Source organism: Oryx dammah, unplaced genomic scaffold (assembly GCF_014754425.2).
Source record: "Oryx dammah isolate SB20612 unplaced genomic scaffold, SCBI_Odam_1.1 HiC_scaffold_4, whole genome shotgun sequence".
NCBI lineage: Eukaryota > Metazoa > Chordata > Mammalia > Artiodactyla > Bovidae > Oryx > Oryx dammah.
Window position 1 is genome coordinate 15,385,793 of NW_024070188.1, and position 22,867 is coordinate 15,408,659.

Sequence of the window (22,867 nt, forward strand, 5' to 3'; positions counted from 1 at the left end):
ATGGCTTTCAACTTATGGATTATCTGCCATTATGGCAAAGATGTCAAATGCTGTATTAGAGTAGTACAGAGAGATTTATTAAGCAAACCTACAAAACCACAATAGAAACTCACATTTATATGCTTTTTCAGGAAAGAAATAGTTACTATTTCCCAAGTTTGAAATAACAATAGTAAGACTAAATATACATATATATATATGTTATACATATAATTTGTATTCATAAATATCAGAAAGCAATCCTACTAAAATCATGATGAAAGTAAATTGATTGAAACAAATGGAGGTAAATGTCACAGCAATTATGCAACTAACCCATTTACTCTCTGTTATATATAAACGAACAAAAGGAAATAACAAACTTAAACCACAGGTAAACTTCTGTTGAGTGGATGTGGAAAGAACAAGCCTTGTGATTCTGCCTTTTAGATGACATTTTTAAGATCAGCTTTGCTCATCAGAACTTATGTATTCAGCCTTGACTACCAGGAAGCTCTAATTATTTTAGCCCTTTCTACGACTTTGTCTAAATTGTATTTGTTTGGCCTCTGTCAGAGGTTGAGATGAACAGCAGAGAACTGAAATGAACATGATATACAAACCATAATGTATAATTTGGATAACTGCCACAATTTTACTGAACTCATAAAAGTGAAACTATCTTAAATAAATGTACATAGGCAAAGTATATATTAAAGCTTGGAATTTGGGAGGCAAAGTAATATATAGACTACTATTATCAAAATTAATAGATGTTTTATAAAAGAATAAACAAAAGAAAATGGGGAAATTGAGAGGCAATTTTATGCTCTGCTGAAAGTTTTTCTAATTTACTGTTTTTGTCTTCATTTAGGAGAAATAGAGGAGCCTCCCTTGAAAAAAAAAGGTTAGTTGTTTCACCTCTGCACAAAAAAGTATTTTTTATGGTAATGTTGATTTTCACCATGACGCAAATAGATTTTACTTAGTTGTGGACTTAATTTGTTTTTTTCTTTTTCTTCAGTTATTATCAGTATTTTATTTAATTTTAGATGATAACTATAGGAAAATGTGGCTGATATAATGTGGAGGAGAATAATCTTGGAGGCAATATATATCATGTGTCCTCACAAAGCAATTGAGGCATGTGAGTGTGGTTGGATGTGGTTCACAGGGATCCCTTGAAGGAATAATCAAGGTCTTCAGTCACTGAATGGAATGGTCACAAATCCAAAAGATCGGAGCAATATGACTGGGAAAGGGAGTTAGAACCATGAAGAAAAAGACTCAGAGATTTTACAGGAAGGGGTAGGAATTATGTCTAAGGGCAAAGTATATTATCCTGAGGTTTATTTTGTATGAGAGAGAAACATAGAAATCACTCTTAATGCAATTAGTTATTGTTCCCTATAACAAATTGGAGATGGCAATTGCACCCCACTCCAGTACTCTTGTCTGCAAAATCCCATGGATGGAGGAGTCTGGAAGGCTGCAGTCCATGGGGTCACTAAGAGTTGGACTTGACTGAGCGACTTCACTTTCACTTTTCACTTTCATGCATTGGAGAAGGAAATGGCAGCCCACTCCAGTGTTCTTGCCTGGAGAATCCCAGGGACGGGGGAGCCTGGTGGGCCGCCGTCTATGGGGTCGCACAGAGTCGGACACGACTGAAGCGACTTAGCAGCAGCAGCAGCAGATGATGATCACCTCACTGTTTGGAATAAAATCTGCTTAGTGTATGTATGTTAATTTGGAAAATTTGAATTTATAACTTGTCCAATAAATGATAAATTAAGTAGTGAAACTCAAATGTGAGAATGCCATCTAGAAATGAAAGTGTTTATGAAGCTATTGAGAGGAGAAAGGATGGGTTTCGCTACAAACAAATCCATGAGAACCCAAGAACTCAGACTTTGTCATCAAATCTGGGTTTAGAGACTCCAGACTAGTTTATAAACTTCTTGGAGTAAAAAGTAAAGTCTTTTTATAGCTGATCTCCAATGGATAGTGCATAGAACATAGTCAAAGTTTAATATAATGAGTTACTAATCATAGTCTGGAAATTACCATTTATGTACATATTTAGTCTATTTAGATGTGGAAAAGAGGATAAATGTTTTCCTACTTATAAATTAAATTCTATGAGAATATTATATAAGATCACATTCTTCATAAATCAATATCTAGTATTTAAAATAGAATCTGTTCATTACTTTTGATTTGAATTTCCTGGTGGGATTATTAAGTTTTTAAAATGTTTGCCACAAATGTCAAATGTACATAAAGCTGTTCATTGCTTCTTAAATTATTGCCTTGCTTTATCAAATCAACAGAGAAACTATTAAATAATTGTTTAGGATGCTTTTTATAAATGTCAGTAACGATCATTAGTTCAAACAGTCTAAGGGTTATGTATGTTTAAAAACACGTACACTAATGCCTTCAAAGATTACTAGAAAGAGAATTGACTAAAATCACCTGAATATATTTTCTTAATACTATTGTTCACAGAGTTACATGAGAAAATGGGCATTTAGAGAAACATGTTATACACCCTACCTTGTTGCTGCTGCTGCTGCTGCTGCTAAGTCGCTTCAGTCGTGTCCAACTCTGTGCGACCCCATAGACGGCGGCCCACCAGGCTTCCCCATCCCTGGGATTCTCCAGGCAAGAACACTGGAGTGGGGTGCCATTGCCTTCTCCCCCTACCTTGTTACAGAACGTATATAATAACAACCATTAGTTGAAGTGGACCAAAGGAAATATATTTCACTACAATTAACATATTTTATTTAAAACCTTTTCTTTTGTAGAATCATCATAGAAACAATGAGTTTTTAATCAGCATGTATTAACTTACAAAACATTTGTAATACATATTCTGCTTTTAAAAGCATATTTTTGTATTATTATTTGGGGAGAGATTCTATGAGCTTATCTCTACCTTATGGATTATTTTATAAATTTCACATTTTAAAATTGTGTTTTAAGAATTTTTTTATTATTTTTCTATAATCTAAAATTATATTCTCTAAAAATATTTAATTTTTACCTGTCTAAATGAGTATTAATCTTTTCATTAGTACTCTTTCCCATTCAGATAAATTGAATAATATGTAGCCATTTTATACTACCTAAATATGAGGTTGTGGCATGTTTATTTAACTGTCCTGTGTCTATGAGAAACATTTTGTTTATATGTGCTAAAAATGTTGGTTTCATTTGTCCAGTTCTAGCTATTTTTACCAAAATGAAAAATCAATTACCTTGTTATTTATGAGTGAAGTTTGCAGTTCTAATTTGATAAGGAATAATTGTCCAGTCACATAATCTCAGGTTTATAGGATTGATTATTAAACAGGTTATTAATATGGATGATGCTTTAGAATCTGCTCCTCTGTGGTTTATTTTATATATATAAATATAGCTTTAGGATATTAAATGTAGTACCTCAGTTCAGTTCAGTTCAGTCACTCAGTCGTGTCTGATTCTTTGCAACCCCATGGACTGCAGCACACCAGGCTTCCCTGTTCATCACCAACTCCTGGAGCCTACTCAAACTCATGTCCCTTGTATTGGTGATGCCATCCAACCATCTCATCCTCTGTCATCCCCTTCTCCTCCTGCCTTAAACCTAGTGTCTTTATATTCTTTACACATATTTATTTTTCAGCTTGTCAAAATTTTTAAATATTAAGTTCTGTTACCAAACACTCCAGGATGAGGATCAAAGGCACCGAATCACTATAAAATATATATTTTTATCATTTGATTACTTAAAACTTCTAACTATGAAAACCAGTACCATTGTAAATCACATCTTCCAGAACAATACCATGCTATATATGGTGGGAGTGCTTGGTTTACCTGGAATCCCCCTGTTCAGTAGTATTCTTCACAGCAGGGTAAACATGGACTTGTTATTATCACCCCATCTTCTGAGGGATAATGACTGCCAATAGCATTAAAGGAATCAAATTAATTTCTATGCTTTCCTAAAACTGATCTGCCTGAGAACATTTCCAGAGTTATCAAATACTTATTCTGTGTTACAAAATAAAGAAGTGTCTTTCACCCATCATCAAATTGCTAGAATGCCAACCAGAGAGACCAGTAGGCTGCCTTGTCCTGTCTTGCATATATCCGCTAAAGGAGAGTGGTGTTGCTGATACTCAGTTTTTCTGTGTCTTGATGGGATGGTGTGAAGTCAAAAATAAGGTAGAGTGGAATACAGGAGCAATGGCAAATTTCATTTCATGATTTTGCCTTTTATTTAGCTGAATAATGTGAAAGAATGCAATGCTCTTGAGGGAGAGTCCCTTGAGAACAAAACAAAAAGAATATCCATAGGAAATAAATACTGAAAGCTAAAAATGGCTTTTAAAATTTTAAATGTAAGCAGTTCTTTTCAGTTATTTTCAATATTTGTTCCCAGGAAGTATGACAAAACAAAAGTACTTTGAAACAACCAAAGCAGTTTGAGTTTAACAATGATTCTTTTAAATTTAACTGGATATTTTCTAAGGCAACCAAACTGTTAAAGACGTATTGAACAAACCCATGGATGTCAAATTTCTGTGATTCATTTCAGACTAATTCTGAATGATTCAAAAAGAAATTTAAAGCCTTATTTATGTAATTATATTATGAAATATTTAATCTAATTGAAGTCAGACCTTATCATATTTTATTTAATATAAAATGCTTAATATTTTGTGAAGGGCACAGCAACCCACTTCAGTGTTCTTGCCTGGAGAATCCCATGAAAAGGGGAGCCTGGGAGGCTACAGTTAGTGGAGTTGCAAGAGTCGGACACGACTGAGCCACTAACACTTTCACTGACAAAAAATTAAATTATATACTATTTGCAGGACCAATTCACTATGTGTATGTTCATGTATATTTTTATATGAATGTATGTATATATTTGTGGGCTTCTCTGGTGCCTCAGTGGTAAAAAATTGACCTGCCAATGTAGGAGATATAGGGGATGCAAGAGACATGGGTTCAATCCCTTGGTCAAGAAGATACCCTGGAGTAGGAAAAAGCAACCCATACTAGTATTCTTGCCTGGGAAGTTCCATGGACAGAGGAGCCTGGCAGGCTACAGTCCAGGAGGTCACAGAGAGTCAGACATGACTGAGCAACTGACCATATACACATACACACACACATATATATATATATATACACACATAATACATTATGTAACATTTATTCATTATATGTATTTTGTACCTCCTATTAACAAAAAACTCACTAAATGCTAGTTGCTCAATAAATATATGTAAATGTATGGATTTAATATATATTCTCTTTTGCCTATAAATTTTTTTCATGATACCTAACAATTTTGTTGGAGTTATTTCTTTTATATTTAAAACTTTAAAAATTATTCCCTAAAGTGAAGCATCAGAATTTAGTATATTCCTCACGTATATATTTCTGGAATATCAAACTTTCAAAAATACTCTTAGCTTTATAAACAATTCAAAATTTTACCTGACATTAGTTCAAATAAAATAATGTGCAGTAAAATAATGATTTGTTATATTGTATAATTTATTGTAAAATGAGCTTATTATATTAAATCCAAATAATTTAAGCATTTTCATCTATTTTTAATAATTTATCTTCTAAGTATATTATAAAATTTATCACTTTCATAATAATTTCCTAAAAGTACCTGTTAAAATTTTTTTGAACTTAAAAGTAAAAGTATTTTTATTTTTGACAAGGAGTTAATTTGATTTGTTCCATGTCCAGTTCTTTCTGTTGCTTCCAGACCTGCATACAGTTAGAACTGGACATGGAACAAATCAAACTTACTCCTTGTGAAAAAACAAAAAAGAAAACAGACTGGTTCCAAATAGGAAAAGGAGTACATCAAGGCTGTATATTGTCATCCTGCTTATTTAACTTATATGCAGAGCACATTATGAGAAACGCTGGGCTGGAGGAAGCACAAGCTGGAATCAAGATTGCCGGGAAAAATATCAATAACCTCAGACATGCAGATGAGACCACTGTTATGGCAGAAAGTAAAGAACTAAGGAGCTTCTTGATGAAAGTGAAAGAGGAGAGTGAAAAAGTTGGCTTAAAGCTCAACATTCAGAAAACTAAGATCATGGCATCCTGTCCCATCACTTCATGGCAAATAGATGGGGAAACAATGGCAACAGTGGCTGACTTTTTTCTGGGGGTGGGGGGCTCCAAAATCAACTGCAGATGGTGATTACAGCCATGAAATTAAAAGAAGCTTACAATCCTTGGAAGGAAAGTTATGACCAACCTATGAGTGAGTGAAGTCGCTCAGTCGTGTCTGACTGTGACCCCATGGACTGTAGCCTACCAAGCTCCTCTGTCCATGGGATTTTCCAAGCAATAGTACTGGAGTTGATTGCCATTTCCTTTTCCAGGGGATCTTCCCGACCCAGGGATCGAACCCGGGTCGCCCGCATTGTAGACAGATGCTTTACCATCTGAGCCACTAGGGAAGTCCCTAGATAGGATGTTAAAAAGCAGAGACATTACTTTGTTAACAAAGGTCCGTCTAGTCAAGGCTATGGTTTTTCCAGTGGTCATGTATGGATGTGAGAATTGGACTACAAAGAAAGCTGAGCACCAAAGAATTGATGCTTTTGAACTGTGGTGTTGGAGAAGACTCTTGAGAGTCCCTTGGACTGCAAGGAGATCCAACCAGTCCATTCTAAAGGAGATCAGTCCTGGTGTTCATTGGAAGGACTGATGTTGAAGCTGAAGTTTCAATACTTTGGCCACCTCATGTGAAGAACTGACTCATTTGAAAAGACCCTGATGCTGGGAAAGATTGAGGGCAGAAGGAGAAGGGGACAACAGAAGATGAGATGGTTGAATGGCATCACCGACTCAATGGATGCAGGTTTGAGTAGACTCCGGCAATTGGTGATGGACAGGAAGGCCTGGTGTGCTGTGATTCATGGGGTCGCAAAGAGTCAGACATGACTGAGTGACTGAACTGAAGTGAACTGAGGTTTGATTTGAGTAAGAAATTTGAAAACAAAGGCTGACTTTGCCCATTAGTTAACATAGCAAACATTTTCCATAAATTAAGTGAGCAGCAGCACCAAAGTTTAGATGAAATATACCTACAGCAAGAATTACATCTGAAACATAAAGTAATATCACTTTTTCAAAAATTATTACAGTTTACAAATTTTATTGAGTTGTAATTAACATACAATATTATGTTAATACAACATAGTGATTCATTGTTTTTATGCATTATGAAATGATCACTGCAGTAAAACCAGTTATTATTTGTTGCTGTACAGAGTCGAAACAATATTGACTATATTCCCTATGTGTACATTGTATACCTCTGATCATTTATTTTATGTTAGAGGTTTGTACCTCTTAATCTCTTTCATCTATTTCATCTGACCCTCGCCCCCACCCCACCCTGCCCCTTGTAGTCTCAAGTTTGTTCTATCTATTGGAATCTAAAAAACAAACAAAACAAAGTAGAAACAACAAAAACCAAGTAATCCAATCTAAAGAATGGGCAGAGGAGCTAAATAAACGATATTTTTAAAACAAAGTTCAAAATATGTGTCTATTTAGCATAGGCATCTTAGCATTTTTCTATTTCTTTTTCAAAAGTAAAATACTGGTTACTCTCAAACCTAATTGATTTTTCTTTCATATTTTTGAGATTGCATAAGCATTCATAAGAAGTATAATTTTTGTTGAGGATAAAGCTTTTTAACTTTTTTGTACTAACATGTCTAAGTACAATATAATGGATATACTTATCTCTTTTTACAGTTTATTTTTACTTAAACCTTAGTCTGTAGTAAGTTTGTATATAATAATAATCATTACAGCATTTATTTTCCTTTAAATATGTGATTTTAGGAGACAATAGTTGTCCCTTTAACAAGAAACTACATCTTATAATGTCATTTCCTGACATTCAGCTTTAAAGATAAGGCAGAATACTTTTAGTTCTTCAGAACCATACATACTCATTTTTGGGGGAAGGAAAAATTGGTCTTCCTTTTCAGGGATATAGAGGCCATATGAGATAAATCATCACCTGCCTTTAAGGAAAAAACCCAAATCCCCTCTATATTATGTTGAATTTCCTTTTTTCCCAACTATTTGCTCTATGAACCAAGGAGCTGTCTTGAAGTTTGAACAGGACTCAAATATGAAGGCTGATATTCTGTGAGATTGTTCCTGATGCATGCCAATGGCAGAGAAAGAGGCTCTTCTTAGAGCAAAACAAATTACATCTCCTTATAATCGTGTTTTAAAGTTTCCCTAAAGCTCCTGGGGTTAAAAGAGTCCAGTAAATTTAAACTCAGTTCTTTCATTGTGTATTTTTCTCACTTTATTGAAATCTGCAATAGCTCTTTGCAGTCAGGGTGAATAAGAAAGAGCCAGGAAATTTGAGCATCATAAATATTCAAGACTCTAGGATTAGGCCATTCAGAAGGTTGTATCACGTCATCAGGAGTAAGATAGATGGAAACGTTTCTGTGCCAGAGATTTCAATGCATCAATCTTTGCTGGCAGCTTCGGTGCCTTACACCAGGCTGAACATAAAGTGTCTGAAAAATACTGCGCTTGAAAAAAGGAGGGAGAATGGAAAGGTGACTAAACTTGTTAAAATTCATAGCCCCAGAATATTGGTTACCAGGTTGGCCCTAGTAACACTGTTAAGTATATACATTTATCTTTGCACTGCTTATCTTAATAAGTCCAGATCAAAACTCAGCTCCATTACTGCACTACTGCATATTCCCCTTAGGCTGCAGAAGGAACTCACTGCTTTATTTTCTGCTTGTCTTTCCCAATATTGATCAGGCCTGTGAGGACAGGAAGCAAAACCCAGAGACAGACAGTGGGCCTGGAGCTTGGGATTAGAATGAAAAAGACTGAGGAGGCTGAGGTAAAGTGATATCTAATGAATGATCCAGAGATTCATTTTGCAGGGAGTTGCAGCTGTAGTGAATTGTGGATCCCGAAGAGCTCATTTCTACCAAGGAAAGCAAACTGGAACTAGAATGGTGATCAAGAGATCAAATTGCCAGAATGGTGGATATAATACTAGTAACACTGGAGCTTAAAGGAGCAGCAAGCCAGGGGAAGCAAAGGATTAAATTTTGGTGCCAACATCACGGAGAATAAAAAGGCTGAGACAACTCAGCTGTGGGCCAACCATTTTAAGTAGTTCCTTTTGGAAATAAGATTGGATAAGTAATTTAAGAGTCTATGAGTGAGAATAAAATTCGAGATGCCAAGGGAATATTTCACGCAAAGATGGGCACAATAAAGGACAGAAATGATAGGGACTTAGAAGAAGAAGATATTAAGAAGAGGTGGCAAGAATTCACAGAAGAACTATACAAAAAAGATCTTCATGACCCATATAACCATGATGGTGTGATCACCCACCTATACCAGACATCCTGGAATGTGAAGTCAAGTGGTCCTTAGGAAGCATCACTATGAACAAAGCTAGTGGAGGTGATGGAATTCCAGTTGAGCTATTTCACATCCTAAAAGATGATGCTGTGAAAGTGCTGCACTCAATATGTCAGCAAATTTGGAAAACTCAGGAGTGACCACAGGACTGGTAAACGTCAGTTTTCATTCCAATCCCAAAGAAAGACAATGCCAAAGAATGTTCAAACTACCACCCAGTTGCACTCATCTCACATGCTAGCAAAGTAATGCTCAAAATTTTCCAAGTCAGGATTCAACAGTATGTGAAACGTGAACTTCCAGGTGGTCAAGCTGGTTTTAGAAAAGGCAAAGGAACCAGAGATCAAATTGCCAACATCCGCTGGATCATCGAGAAAGCAAGAGAGTGCTAGAAAAACATCTACTTCTGCTTTATTGACTATGCCAAAGCTGTTGACTGTGTGGATCACAATAAACTGTGGAAAATTCTGAAAGAGGTGGGAATACCAGACCACCTGAGCTGCCTCCTAAGAAATCAATATGCAGGTCAATAAGCAACAGTTAAAACTGGACATGGAACAACAGATTGGTTCCAAATTGGGAAAGGAGTCCGTCAAGGCTGTATATTGTCACCCTATTTATTTAACGTATATGCAGAGCATATCATGCAAAATGCCGGGCTGGGTGAAACACAAGCTAGAATCAAGATTGCCAGGAGAAATATCAATAACCTCAGATGTACAGATGACACCACCCTTATGGCAGAAAGCAAAGAAGAACTAAAGAGCCTCTTTATGAAACTGAAAAAGTAGAGTGAAAAAGTTGGCTTAAAACTCAACATTCAGAAAACTAAAATCATAGCATCTTGTCCCATCACTTCATGGCAAATAGATGGGGAAATAAGTAAGAAACTTTGTTTTTTGGGGTTCCAAAATCACTGCAGCCATGAATTTAAGATATGCTTACTCCTTGGAAGAAAAGCTGTGACCAAGCTAGACAGCATATTAAAAAGCAGAGACATACTTTGCCGAAAAAGGTTCATGTCGTTAAAGCTATGGTTTTTCCAGTAGTCATGTATGAATGTGAGAGTTGGAATACAAAGAAAGCGGAGTGCCAAAGAACTGATGCTTTTGAACTGTGGTGTTGGAGTCCTTTGGACTGCAAGGAGATCCAACCAGTTGATCCCAAAAGAAATCAGTCCTGAATATTCATTGGAAGGACAGATGCTGAGGATGAAACTCCAATGCTTTGGCCACCTGATGTGAGGAACAGACTCATTGGAAAAGACCCTGTTGCTCAGAAAGATTGAAGGGGACAACAGAGAATGAGATTGTTGGATGGCATCACCGAGTCCATGGACAAGAGTTTGAGCAAGCTCCCGGAGTTTGTGAAAGACACGGAAGCCTGGCGTGCTGCAGCCCATGAAGTTGCAACGAGTCAGACACAACTGAGCGACTGAACTGAACTGAGTGAGAGGGAGTTAGGTTTATATGTTTTCTAGATTCTTCTCTCTCTGACTCTGCATGTTCCCTCTTTCAACATCATGAGACACTAGGTGCTGCATTGAATTGCCAGCAGTTTGCTAAAAGTTTTACCTATTCCAGGTTATGTTTTTCCTTTTAGAAAGATTTGTTGAAAAATGCAACAAATGATTTAAAAGAAGCAAAGCAGAAAAACCATCAGGGATTCTCAACTCTGCATCAGATTCAAATGTTGTCTTAATTAAACTTATTTTTTTCCACAAAAGACTAAAGCCCATTTCAGACTGACTTACTGGAAAAGGTTATTGGTTCAGTGACTAAAATTTACAAAAGTAGAATGGGCTTTAGGGATGTCTGCTGCTGCTGCTGCTAAGTCGCTTCAGTTGTGTCTGACTCTGTGCGACCCCATAGAGGGCAGCCCACCAGGCTCCCCCATCCCTGGGATTCTCCAGGCAAGAACACTGGAGTGGGCTGCCATTTCCTTCTCCAATGCATGGAAGTGAAAAGTGGAAGTGAAGTCATGTCTGACTCTTCACGACCCCATGTACTGCAGCCTACCAGGCTCCTCCGTCCATGGGATTTTCCAGGCAAGAGTACTGGAGTGGGTTGCCATTGCCTTCTATGTTAGGGATGTCTAGATACAGCTTTTTATATAGTGTTATTAGTAAATCTTTTCTTCTCATTTACTGAATCTGCTTTACTTTGTCTGCTTTGTTTGCTTGAGTCTCTGGCAACCTTCCCTGTCCTGGCTGCAATTATGGTTACCAGAAATTTGAGGCCAAAGTTACTTAACTTTAACAACTCTAGAGAGGAGCTCGTGCTATATCCCATCTGTTTCAGCAAAAGCAATGTAGTTGACTCATTGATCCATACTGAGTAACATACTCTTGTTACAAGCAATCAGGGAGTCAGGAATATGCAACAAGCACTTTATCAAGGCTTAGGGAATAGACCCACTCTTGAAACTAAAAATTAGGTTTGTGTGTTTAGTCACTCAGTTGTGTTTGACTCTGCGAAAATTAGGTTTAGTATCACCCAAATACTTGTATTGATATTGGAAAAGGATTAGCTCCTAAGACTAAAAGAGGGTCACTGTTATAATAATTGATTCCATCAGGAAAGTTACAGATGTCCAAAGTACCTAATTTTTACTTTTATTTTTAATTTGAAATCCGAGATCACTTCCCACCTCAGAATTTCCAGAGTTTGAGTTGTATTTTTTAAATCTCCACAATGTGCTTCTAATGCACACTCAGGGTGAGAACCTTTGCAACCCAATGATTAAATCTAAAAATAAGAGGTTTGGGGGATTCCCTGGTGATTGAGTGGTTACAGTTTGCTGCTTTCACTGTCAGGGCCTAAGATCCTACAGGCCATGAGGCAAAGCCAAAAAAAAAAAAAAAATTTAAGAAGTTTTGGTGGCTTAGATGGTGAAGAATTTGCCTGCAATACAGGAAGGAGATCTGGATTTGATCCATGGGTCTGGAAGATCCCCTGGAGAAACAAATGGCTATCCACTCCAATATTCTTGCCTAGAAAATTCCATGGACAGAGGGGTCTGGCGGGTTTCAGTCCATGGAGTTGAAAAGATTCGGACATGAATGAGCAGCTAACGTGCTTTGTGATACAGTAAGGGAGACAGTTGAGGATAAGCGGATAACTGCATATTTTGTTTACACATAGTGACTGTTTTTGTATGTTAAGAAAATACTAAACTGTGAAGGATAAAATAAAAACTAATTCTATTTCATTGTCACATTGACCTAGATCATTGAAATAACTATTTATAATTGATGTCCATCAGCTGAACACATCAACATTTTGAACATGACTGAGACAGCCTCGAATAAACACAACGAAGAGATTAGTTCCCATTCTGCTATTAACCTACTATCGTTAAGTTACTTAACCTCAGTGGTTCTCAGTTCTCACATCTGTAAAACAAAGATGCTAGATTTACAGATGCCCAGGTCCTTTCCAGCTATGATAGTTTTTGATTCTGTTGTTGAATTGTGCAGTCATATGTTAATAATTTTTCTAAGAGTTTCAACTGGACTGGGACCTTTGATTCAAAATATGCTAATGGGACAGTAATTTTAGCATCACCTGGGATTTAGGAATGCAGAACCAGGCTCCATCTAGACCAAATGAATCAGAATCTACATTTTAAGAAAATTCCCCAGGCAAGTCATATTCCCATTTAAAATTTAAGGAATATCGGTTTAGACAGTAGGTTCTACTTCTGATGTGGTTCTGAAACTACTTCAGAGTTTATTTAAATTGGAGATTCCTAAAAGGTTTCTCACCATGAAAAACACATTACATTTGTGCTACAGCTAGGAATATGTTTTAAAATTTCTCCAGATGAATCTGACGTATAGCCACGTTGATTTTGTCTAGTATATCATCAAATATGAAACATACATATGAACTGAGCCAAAACCTCATCCAAATCTGTAAACTCCACCAGTAATTATCTTCAAAAAGGTATTCTTTAATCATTTCCACCTCTGTCTGGTTTGTGAACACATGGAAAATAGTTTCTCATTTTAATTTGTTGTTGTTCAGTCGGAAAGTCCTGTCTAACTCTTTGTGACCCCATTGCCTAAAGCACACCAGGCTTTTCTGTCCTCCATTATCTCTCAGAGTTTGCTCACATTCATGTCTGTTGAGTTGGTGATGCTATCTAACTACCTCATCTTCTGCCATCCCGTCTCCTTTTGCCTCTAGTCTATCCAGCATCAAGGTCTTTTCCAATGAGTAGGAGCTTCACATCAGGTGGCCAAAGTATTGGAGCTTCAGCATTGGAGCAACAGTCCTTCCAGTGAATATTCAGAGTTGATTTCCTTTAGAATTGACTGGTTTGATCTCCTTGCAGTACAAGAGACTCTGAAGAGTCTTCTCCAGTACCACAATTCAGAAGCATCCATTCTCCGATGCTCAGTCTTCTTTATGGTCCAATTCTCACACTCATACCTGACTACTGGAAAAACCATAGCTCTGACTATAAGAACATTTGTCAGCAAAGTGATGTCTGTGCTTTTTAATACACTGTCTAGCATTGTCATAGCTTTCCTTCCAAAGAGCAAGCATCTTTTAATTTCATAGTTACAGTCACTGTCCAGAGTGATCTTGGAGCCCAAGAAAATAAAATTTGTCACTGCTTCCACTTATTCCCCTTCTATTTTCCATGAAGTGGTGGTACTGGATGCATAATCTTAACTTTTTGAATGTTGAGTTTTAAGCCAGATTTTCATTCTCCTCTTTCACCCTCATCAGGCTCTTTAGTTCCTCTTCACTTTTTGCCGTAAGAGTGGTATCATCTGCATATCTGAGGTTGTTGATATTTTTCCCAGCAATCTTGATTCCAGTTTGTGTTTCAGCTAGCCCTTCATTTCACGTGACGTACTCTGCGTATGAGTTAAATGAGCAGATTAACAATAGATAGCCTTGTCATATCCCTTTCCCAATTTGGAACCAGTCAGTTTTTCCATGTCCAGTTCTAGCTATTGCTTCTTGACCCGCATACATGTTTCTCAACAGAGAGGTAATGTGGTCTGCTACTCCCATCTCCTTAAGAATTTTCTTCAGGTTTCCTTTGACTGATCCACAAAGTCAAAGGCTTTTGCAACTGTCAATGAAACAAATGTGTTTTTTTTTTTTTAATTCCCTTGCTTTCTCTATGATCCAACAAATGTTGGCAACTTCATCTTTGGTTCCTCTGCCTTTTCTAAACCCAGCTTTACATCTGGATGTTCTCAATTCACATACTGTTGAAGCCTAGCTTGAAGGATTTTGAGCGTTACCTTTGCTAGCATGTGAAAGAGCACAATGGTTTGCTAGTTTGAACATTCTTTGCCATTGTCTTTCTTTGGGATTTGAATGAAAACTGACCTTTTCCAGCCTGTGAGCACTGCTGAGTTTTCCAAGTTTGCTGTCTTTTTGAATAAAGTACTTTAACAGCGTTGTCTTTTATGATTTTAAATAGCTCAGCTGAAATACCGTCAGCTCCACTAAATTTGCTCATAGTAATGCTTCCTAAGGCCCACTTGACTTCACACTCCAGAATGTCTGGCTCTAGGTGAATGAACACACCATCGTGGTTACCCAGGTCATTAAGATCTTTTTTGTATAGCTGTGTATTCTTGCCACTTCTTCTTAATATCTTCTGCTTCTGTTAAGCCTTTACCAATTCTGTTCTTTATTGTGCCCATCCTTACATGAAATATTCCCTTGATATCTCCAGTTTTCGTGAAGAGAACTCTAGTCTGTCCCATTTTATTGTTTTGCTCAATTTCTTTGCATTTTCTCATTTAAGAAGGGCTTCTTATGTCTTCATGTGTGCCTGCGTGCCATCTGAACTTTTGTGTCCTAATAACAATTGGCAAAATCTTACAAGTTGTAGATTCTATGTTCAAGTGAATAAATAATTTGAATTTTTGATATTAAAATAAAAATTATAAAAATATATTTTATGCTGTCTAGCACTTGTGAGATATATTGAGAAAACATCTTGACAAAAGGCATTATTTAAAATCCACAATGCTCAGAACAATTTAATAAAGTGGGTTGTCATCTAAAAGAATTAGGATGGTTGCCTTGGTGACAGAGATTATCCTTTAAATTTCTTGAGTCTGTCATTTTAAATTCTTGAATAGATAATATTTTTAATTTATTAACAGTATGTCATATAGAGAAAAAAAATTGTGTGCTTTAAACTATCCATGTAAGACTTAAACAAATTTATAAACTGCTCAACAATAAACTGTGTTATGATTGTAAGTAGATAATAACAATTTATAATAAGTAAAATACATGTGATATAACAAGATAATTCAGAAAGTCTTTACTGCAGTAAACTCATTCTTTGGACTTATTTAGGACAATCTATTTTTACTAATTCTGGTCCCATTGGTTGCTGCTGCTGTCAGCCTTCCTATTTGTTTTTTGTACATATGGCCTCTCTTCCTAAGTTAAATGTGAGTGTCAAGCTCAGAGAGTCTTGGGAAAATTGGTTAGTCTGTGATTAACACTGCACCCTGGGAGATGTAGAGCTTAGATAAATACATTTTGATAGAATTAAACAGCCTGAAGATGAAGAAGGATAACCATTTCTCATTGGGAGTTTTAAAGATTTTGGCTATTATGTGCTGCATGTTCCTGATGAGAACCAGAAAATTCACCATTATACACAGAAGTTCCACTTTGGGCCACCAGGAAGATCACTGAAATTTATACCTGTCCTCTCAGGTATCCAACAGAAATATATACAACAAATGCCAACAAGTCACTATTCTACATATAAAATACCATAAGTATGTAAGCAGTGTTATTACACAAAAGAATGCAGATTATCACTTAAATGCCATAATCACAAATAGGAAAAACTGAAATGAAATATTCTTTAACATGTAGACCAAAATAAATAGAAATTTTTACCCCCTTCAAGTTAGATGGGCTAGCATATCCCACTTTAAAACCTGTTTCAACTTCTTTTTTTCTGTTAAAATGAATATGATTTTAATTGTTAATATTTTATTATAGGTATAATTGTCAATTATATATGTCAGTTCATAGTTGATATCCTGCATGTAAGCATCTATGGATAACTTAAACTATTAAAAATGCCCAGTGCTTTTAATTTGATTATGATTTAGCTTTTCAGTGTTCCAGGAAAACAATATTAAAAAACCCTGACTCATTGTCACCCATATTGATGACTGTGGGAAAAAATGTTTTAAAAATACATTGGTAATATGCCTTTAATTTCCTTCCATATCTTTTTATGGCTTGATGATATATTTTTATTTCATATTAGTGTTGAGTGATATTCCATGTCTGGAGTTACAACAGTATATTTCTTCACTTACCTGGTGAAACATACCTCAGTTGCTTCCAAGTTTTGACAATTATAAATAAAGCTCCTGTAAACAAATAAGAAAAAACCCTGCCTTTTGTACAAGTGTTGCAATTTACAGTATCTTTCATATACATTTAAAAATTTCCACCAATAGTAAAATTCTGCAACTTTCTCCAGCATTTCTAATAGAAAGTAAAAATGTTGAGAAATGCAACGTTTTCCTGTCTCAAAATTTTCAACCACACGTATTTTAGTATTTAAGTTGTTTGAGCATTGTGTCGTAAAGAACAAGTGAAATACTATCTACCACAACTTTCTTTGTTGTGTAGGAGTTAGTAGTTTATACTTTTGCTCAAATATTTATTTTTAAACTTAATATGTATTTATCAAGTAGTTAGTATGTGCCAATTATTATTGAAAATTTACTGTGAAACAAAATAGACATAGTTTTTGTCCTCAGAAAATTTAGAATTTAGTAAGGGAGACAATAATAATAATAATAGCCAATATTTACATAATGTTTATCAGATACCAGGTACTGCTCTAAATCCTTTACATTTTAACTTATGTTATTCCTCATGTAAAGCTATGTGTTTGTGATGGTTTAGTCACTAAGTCACGTCCAACTCTTTTGTGACCCCATGGACACATTTTGTTTGGGATTTCCCAAACAAAAATACTGGAGTGGGTTGCCATTTCCCTCTCCAAGGGGTCTTCCCTACCTAGAAACTGAATCCAGGACTCATACATTGCATGTGGTCTCCTGCATTGCAGGCAGATTCTTTACTGAGCCATCAGGGAAGCCTAAATTTATGTGGTAGGTATATTATCAACCTCATTTTCTAGATGAGGAAATGAAGTTTGCGCAGCTAGCAGGTATGAGAATCATATTTGAATGGAGTAGATTGACTCAAGCATTAATTATCTTCCAACACTAAACTGCATTTTAATACATGCCAGCAATGATAATATTTTTGTGTAGATCTTTTAGTAGTTTATATGTCCAGAGTTTTCTAACAAAATGCATTTTAATTATGCTGGAATTTTATTGATTTATGTCACCTTTAGTATGACAGTTATTCAAATAATCATTTAATGATTACTGCAATCCAGAAATAATGAATACTCTAAATAATACTAATGTTTATTTTTTTTCTCAGCAACATAATAAGTTATTACATCTCCTTCTCTTGTTTCTGAGCACTTTACAAGTCTGATGCTGAGACTAATACTTCTTCAGAGACGTTGAACTGTAATCCAATTACTTATTTGGCATTGGACTTTAGAAAAACACCCTGACCTAGGAGGGTATATTTTTTTATTATCTCCATTGAATTATAAAGCATGAAAGCCAGAGTTTAAATTCTCTGGATTCCTTTAATAAGAAAAATGCCTTGAAAGCCTAGCAAAGTGAGATAAATAACAATAAGAATGTGAAAGAAGACTTATACTTTTTTCTCCACTTCGCATATTTACACATACTTCCCTACAGATAATGAGAAATATCGAGAAACAGGACTAGCAAAAGTAGTTGGAATACACTTCCCATTTCTGTGGAAGTAACTTGCCCTTCTCTTAAGTAGCCCTTGTATCATTACAAACACGGTAAACACTAGTGGAGAACTGATTGATATCAGTTAAGGTTACTGATAATTCAGTAAAACGAAGGGTTTCCTTTCATTACTTTCTGACACACTGAGATAACTGTCACTCTTTCCCATTTGTTTTTCCCTTCTCCAGTTATCAAAATTCTAAATTGACCTCTGTACCTTTAAGGACCTATGGATAGTTTGACACCTGGGATTGAAATACTTGCTTCCTGCATTTTAAGACACAAATCAATCTCTCAGGTTTACTGTTAACCAAAATGGTTTATCATTCCAACTAGAATCTGATCCTGAGACTTATCACATTTTCAGAGACACTGGACTGTAACCTAAGGTAAAGCACATACATCTGAAGGTAAATAATGACTGCTTTGACCTTTTTCTTTGTCCCTTGTGTCCAGAATTGGTTCAGGTTTAGTGAACTATTTTTAAGGAGTGTCAAAGTTAAATGAAACTTTATGCTGCTATGCATTACTGTTGTGTCGCGTAAGTAGAGGTATTCCCCTGTCTATAGACATTATTGAATAACTAAAAGCTAGTATTGATATACGAAATTTTATTTTTCTTTTGAGTTTTGCTGAAAGCCATAGGGTAATAAATTTCTACTTTACTGACTTGAATCTTTAAATTTAATTTTCCATTCTCACACGAATGGCCCTTAGCTGGCAAGAGCAGTTGAGAGTAAGGAATTAGGCATTATCTGTTTATGAGAAAAAAAGATCTTTCTGAAGTCTAAACTGGTAGCATGCTGTTATTCAGTTGGGCAGGAGCCTGAGTGGTCATCATTTCCTGGCAGAAGTGTAAGGGGACAGAACTGGCAGGCACACTGTGTAGAGGCTACATTGGCTTCTTTGGACATTTGATAGCCATGAACAGTGACAATAGTGATGTAATACAATCCTCAAAGAAAATGTAACGTGGCAATAAAGCATGCAGAGACATTTAATTTATCCTTAAGCTTGAAAAGTAGGGGCAGAAAAAATTTTCTTTTTCTCTTCTAGGTGTTTTGCTGGTCTAATAATTAAATTGATATAAGGAGAAAAATAAAGTTCACACATACGGAAGCCCCATTAAAAATATGAAACCCAAAGGGCAGCCAAGTATTTAAGACTTATATAATTAGCATCCTGAGCTAAGGAAAAAGAGAGTGGTCTGAGGACACAAAGGGAAGGAAGGCGATTCAGAAGAAGGGACAATAGATGTTTGGAAAATAAAGATTGTTCTGTTATACAGATAAGTTTCTTGTATCTCTGGTTATAGCTTTGGTACAGGCCATCTTTCCATGTATATTTAGGCAGTTGAGGGGAAGGTAAAGAGCTTTTTCTGATCTACTGGACTTTGATTGCCTTATGCCAAAGAGATGTGTCTCATAGTAGCAAAAATCAGTTTCAATTCATAATCAGCAGCAATAAATTTCTTTTGTCATCTACAAGCAAAGAAATGTATGTGTGTATGCCTTTACAAAGTTGGCTGTGCCTGTCTGCACTTATGTGTACAGAAATACTAAGTCTTCAAGAGATCATCAAATAAAAAAATTGTTGATGTTTTTGCAAAACACTGTCTATGTAAGTCATTATATTTCATTGTTAGCTGTAGAGATTTTTATGTACACACACTGTATGTATGAGTTTTAATCTGGGACTCCCACTTTCAAAAAATCTGAATGTATCTTTCCAGATCAGTGGAGCTGTCTTAGTTTATTGAAAGCTGAAGTTCAGAATCCAAAATAGAAAATGTTAGGACTTTGTCCTTGAGACTGTAATGAGCAGGACCCTCAGGGGCTCCCTGGACTGAAAGCCTCTCTGTATCACCCATTTCTTGTTTGTATGGGAAAAAAGAAGCCTTAGTCTCTGAGGCCTTCTCTGAGTTCCAAATTGCAGACTCAAGCAGTTACTAATTAAGGAAGTGAGGAGACGGAGAAAAGTAGTCAATCACAAAAGTAATGATAGCTTCAACAATAGTTCAGTCACAGAAGATGCAACGTTTCATATAGATTTTTAATTTAGCGTTTCATCCCATTTTTATATTCAAATTAATCCCCTTTGGGAATAAGAAATTATTTCGTAAGGATGATTCCCTTGGTGCTTGCAAAGACCACTCTAAATCTTTGACCACTCTGAATCATTTTACTTAATCAGACTGAGTTATACAAGGCACCAGTCTTCTCCATTGCTTTTGGTAGTTTAAGTAGGAGGGAGGAAGGAGAATGATATGGGCAAGGGAGCATTTCAGTCTGGTTTTATGATTCATTTATAGAAGATTTAACCCTGTAGATGAACTAAGAAGGTAATTTGCCTGCCCCAGGACCAGACCAGTACTGTCCAAAACTAATATAGTGTGAGCCACATGTATATTTAAATATTTTTTTGAGTAGCCACATTATAAAATTATAAAAAGAAAAAAATAATGAAATAAGAACTTCCCTGGTAGTTCTGCTGGTAAAGAATCTGCCTGCAATTCAGGAGACCCCAGTTCGATTCCTGGGTCCGGAAGATCCCCTGAAGAAGGGAATGGCTACCCACTCCACTGTTCTTGCCTGGAGAACGCCAAGGACAGAGGAGCCTGGTGGGCTGCAGTTCATGAAGAGTCCGACATGACTGAGACAGCATAAAAAGAAAAATATGGAATTAATTTGAATAATATTTCTTATTTAATTATAGTATCAGTCAGGTCTCAACCAAAGAAGTAAAACCAGTAGGAAATTATGCAGATATATTTATCTATTAAGACATTTGTTGCAAGGAATTGCCTATGTGATTGTGCAGACTGGCTAAGCAAATCAGAATGCACAGGACAGGCAGTGAGAAAGTAAAAATCATGAGCAAGCTTGAGCCCATGTGCATGCACCAAAGCATTGTACACCCAAAGAATCTATTCTTTCCCCCAGGGAACCTCAAACCTGTTTTTAAGACCTTTCAATAGAACAGACAAGCCCGCCCAGATGATCCATAATCATGTTATTTAAAAATCAATAAACTAGGAATTTTAATTATATCTGCAAAATACCTTCATAGCAACTTCTACATTGGGCTTCTCTGATAGCTCAGTTGGTAAAGAATCTGCCTCTAATGCAGGAGACCCCGGTTTGATTCCTGGATCAGGAAGATCTGCTAGTGAAGGGGTAGGCTACCCACTCCAGTATTCTTGGGCTTCCCTTGTGGCTCAGCTAGTAAGGAATCAGCCCGCAATGCAGGAGACCTGGGTTGGGAAAAAACCCTGGAGAAGGGAAAGGCTTACCCACTCCAATATTCTTTCCTGGAGAATTCCTTGGCCTGTGTAGTCCATGGGGTCGCAAAGAGTCCAACACAACTGAACGACTTTCACTTTCAACTTCTAGATTAGTGTTCATTTGAATGATTTGAGATTGTAGCCTAGCCAAGTTTACACACAAACCATCACAATATGTCCAAAATAATATCATCCCAATATGTAATTAATACAAAATTATGATATATTTTATTCTTTTTAGCATTAAGTCTTCACAAACTGTTATGCACTTACATTTATAGCACATTTCAATTCAGATTAATCACATATCATATCCTTAACATGTATACATGTTTAGTGGCCACTGCATTGGGCAAGATGGGTGACAGAGTGATTGCTCTAAGGATATAAATTGTCAATAAAGGTCATTTGTCAAGATGGGGAAACAGTGTCAGACTTTATTTTGGGGGGCTCCAAATCACTACAGATGGTGACTGCAGCCATGACATTAAAAGACACTTACTCCTTGGAAGAAAAGTTATGACCAACCTAGATAGTATATTCAAAAGCAGAGACATTACTTTGCCGACTAAGGTCTGTCTAGTCAAGGCTATGGTTTTTCCTGTGGTCATGTATGGATGTGAGAGTTGGACTGTGAAGAAGGCTGAGCACCGAAGAATTGATGCTTTTGAACTGTGATGTTGGAGAAGACTCTGGAGAGTCCCTTGGACTGCAAGGAGATCCAACCAGTCCATTCTGAAGGAGATCAGCCCTGGGATTTCTTTGGAAGGAATTATGTTAAAGCTGAAACTCCAGTACTTTGGCCACCTCATGCGAAGAGTTGACTCATTGGAAAAGACTGATGCTGGGAGGGCTATTGTGTGCACTATAGAGTACTGAGCAGCACAGCACCCTATTAAATGATTGTAGATGCTATGCCATCCCTAGTCATGACTACAAAGAATGTCATTCAGTTCAGTTCAGTTCAGTCGCTCAGTTGTGTCCGACTCTTTGCTACCCCATGAATCGCAGCACGCCAGGCCTCCCTGTCCATCACCAACTCCCGGAGTTCACTCAGACTCACGTCCATCGAGTCAGTGATGCCATCCAGCCATCTCAACCTCTGTCGTCCCCTTCTCCTCCTGCCCCCAATCCCTCCCAGCATCAGAGTCTTTTCCAATGAGTCAACTCTTCGCATGAGGAGGCCAAAGTACTGGAGTTTCAGCTTTAACATAATTCCTTCCAAAGAAATCCCAGGGCTCATCTCCTTCAGAATGGACTGG

The 22,867-nt window shown here is 36.5% G+C and overlaps 1 protein-coding gene across 1 annotated transcript in view; it reads left to right on the forward strand.

Moving 5' to 3' along the window:
- The window catches only part of LOC120862866 (triadin-like), a 140,737-nt gene that overhangs the window by 86,759 nt on the left and 31,111 nt on the right, over window positions 1-22,867 (forward strand). Inside the window, exon 4 of the mRNA XM_040239008.1 lies at window positions 854-886. Within this exon, the coding sequence (XP_040094942.1) occupies window positions 854-886 (33 nt within the window). The remainder of the gene's footprint in view (window positions 1-853; window positions 887-22,867) is intronic.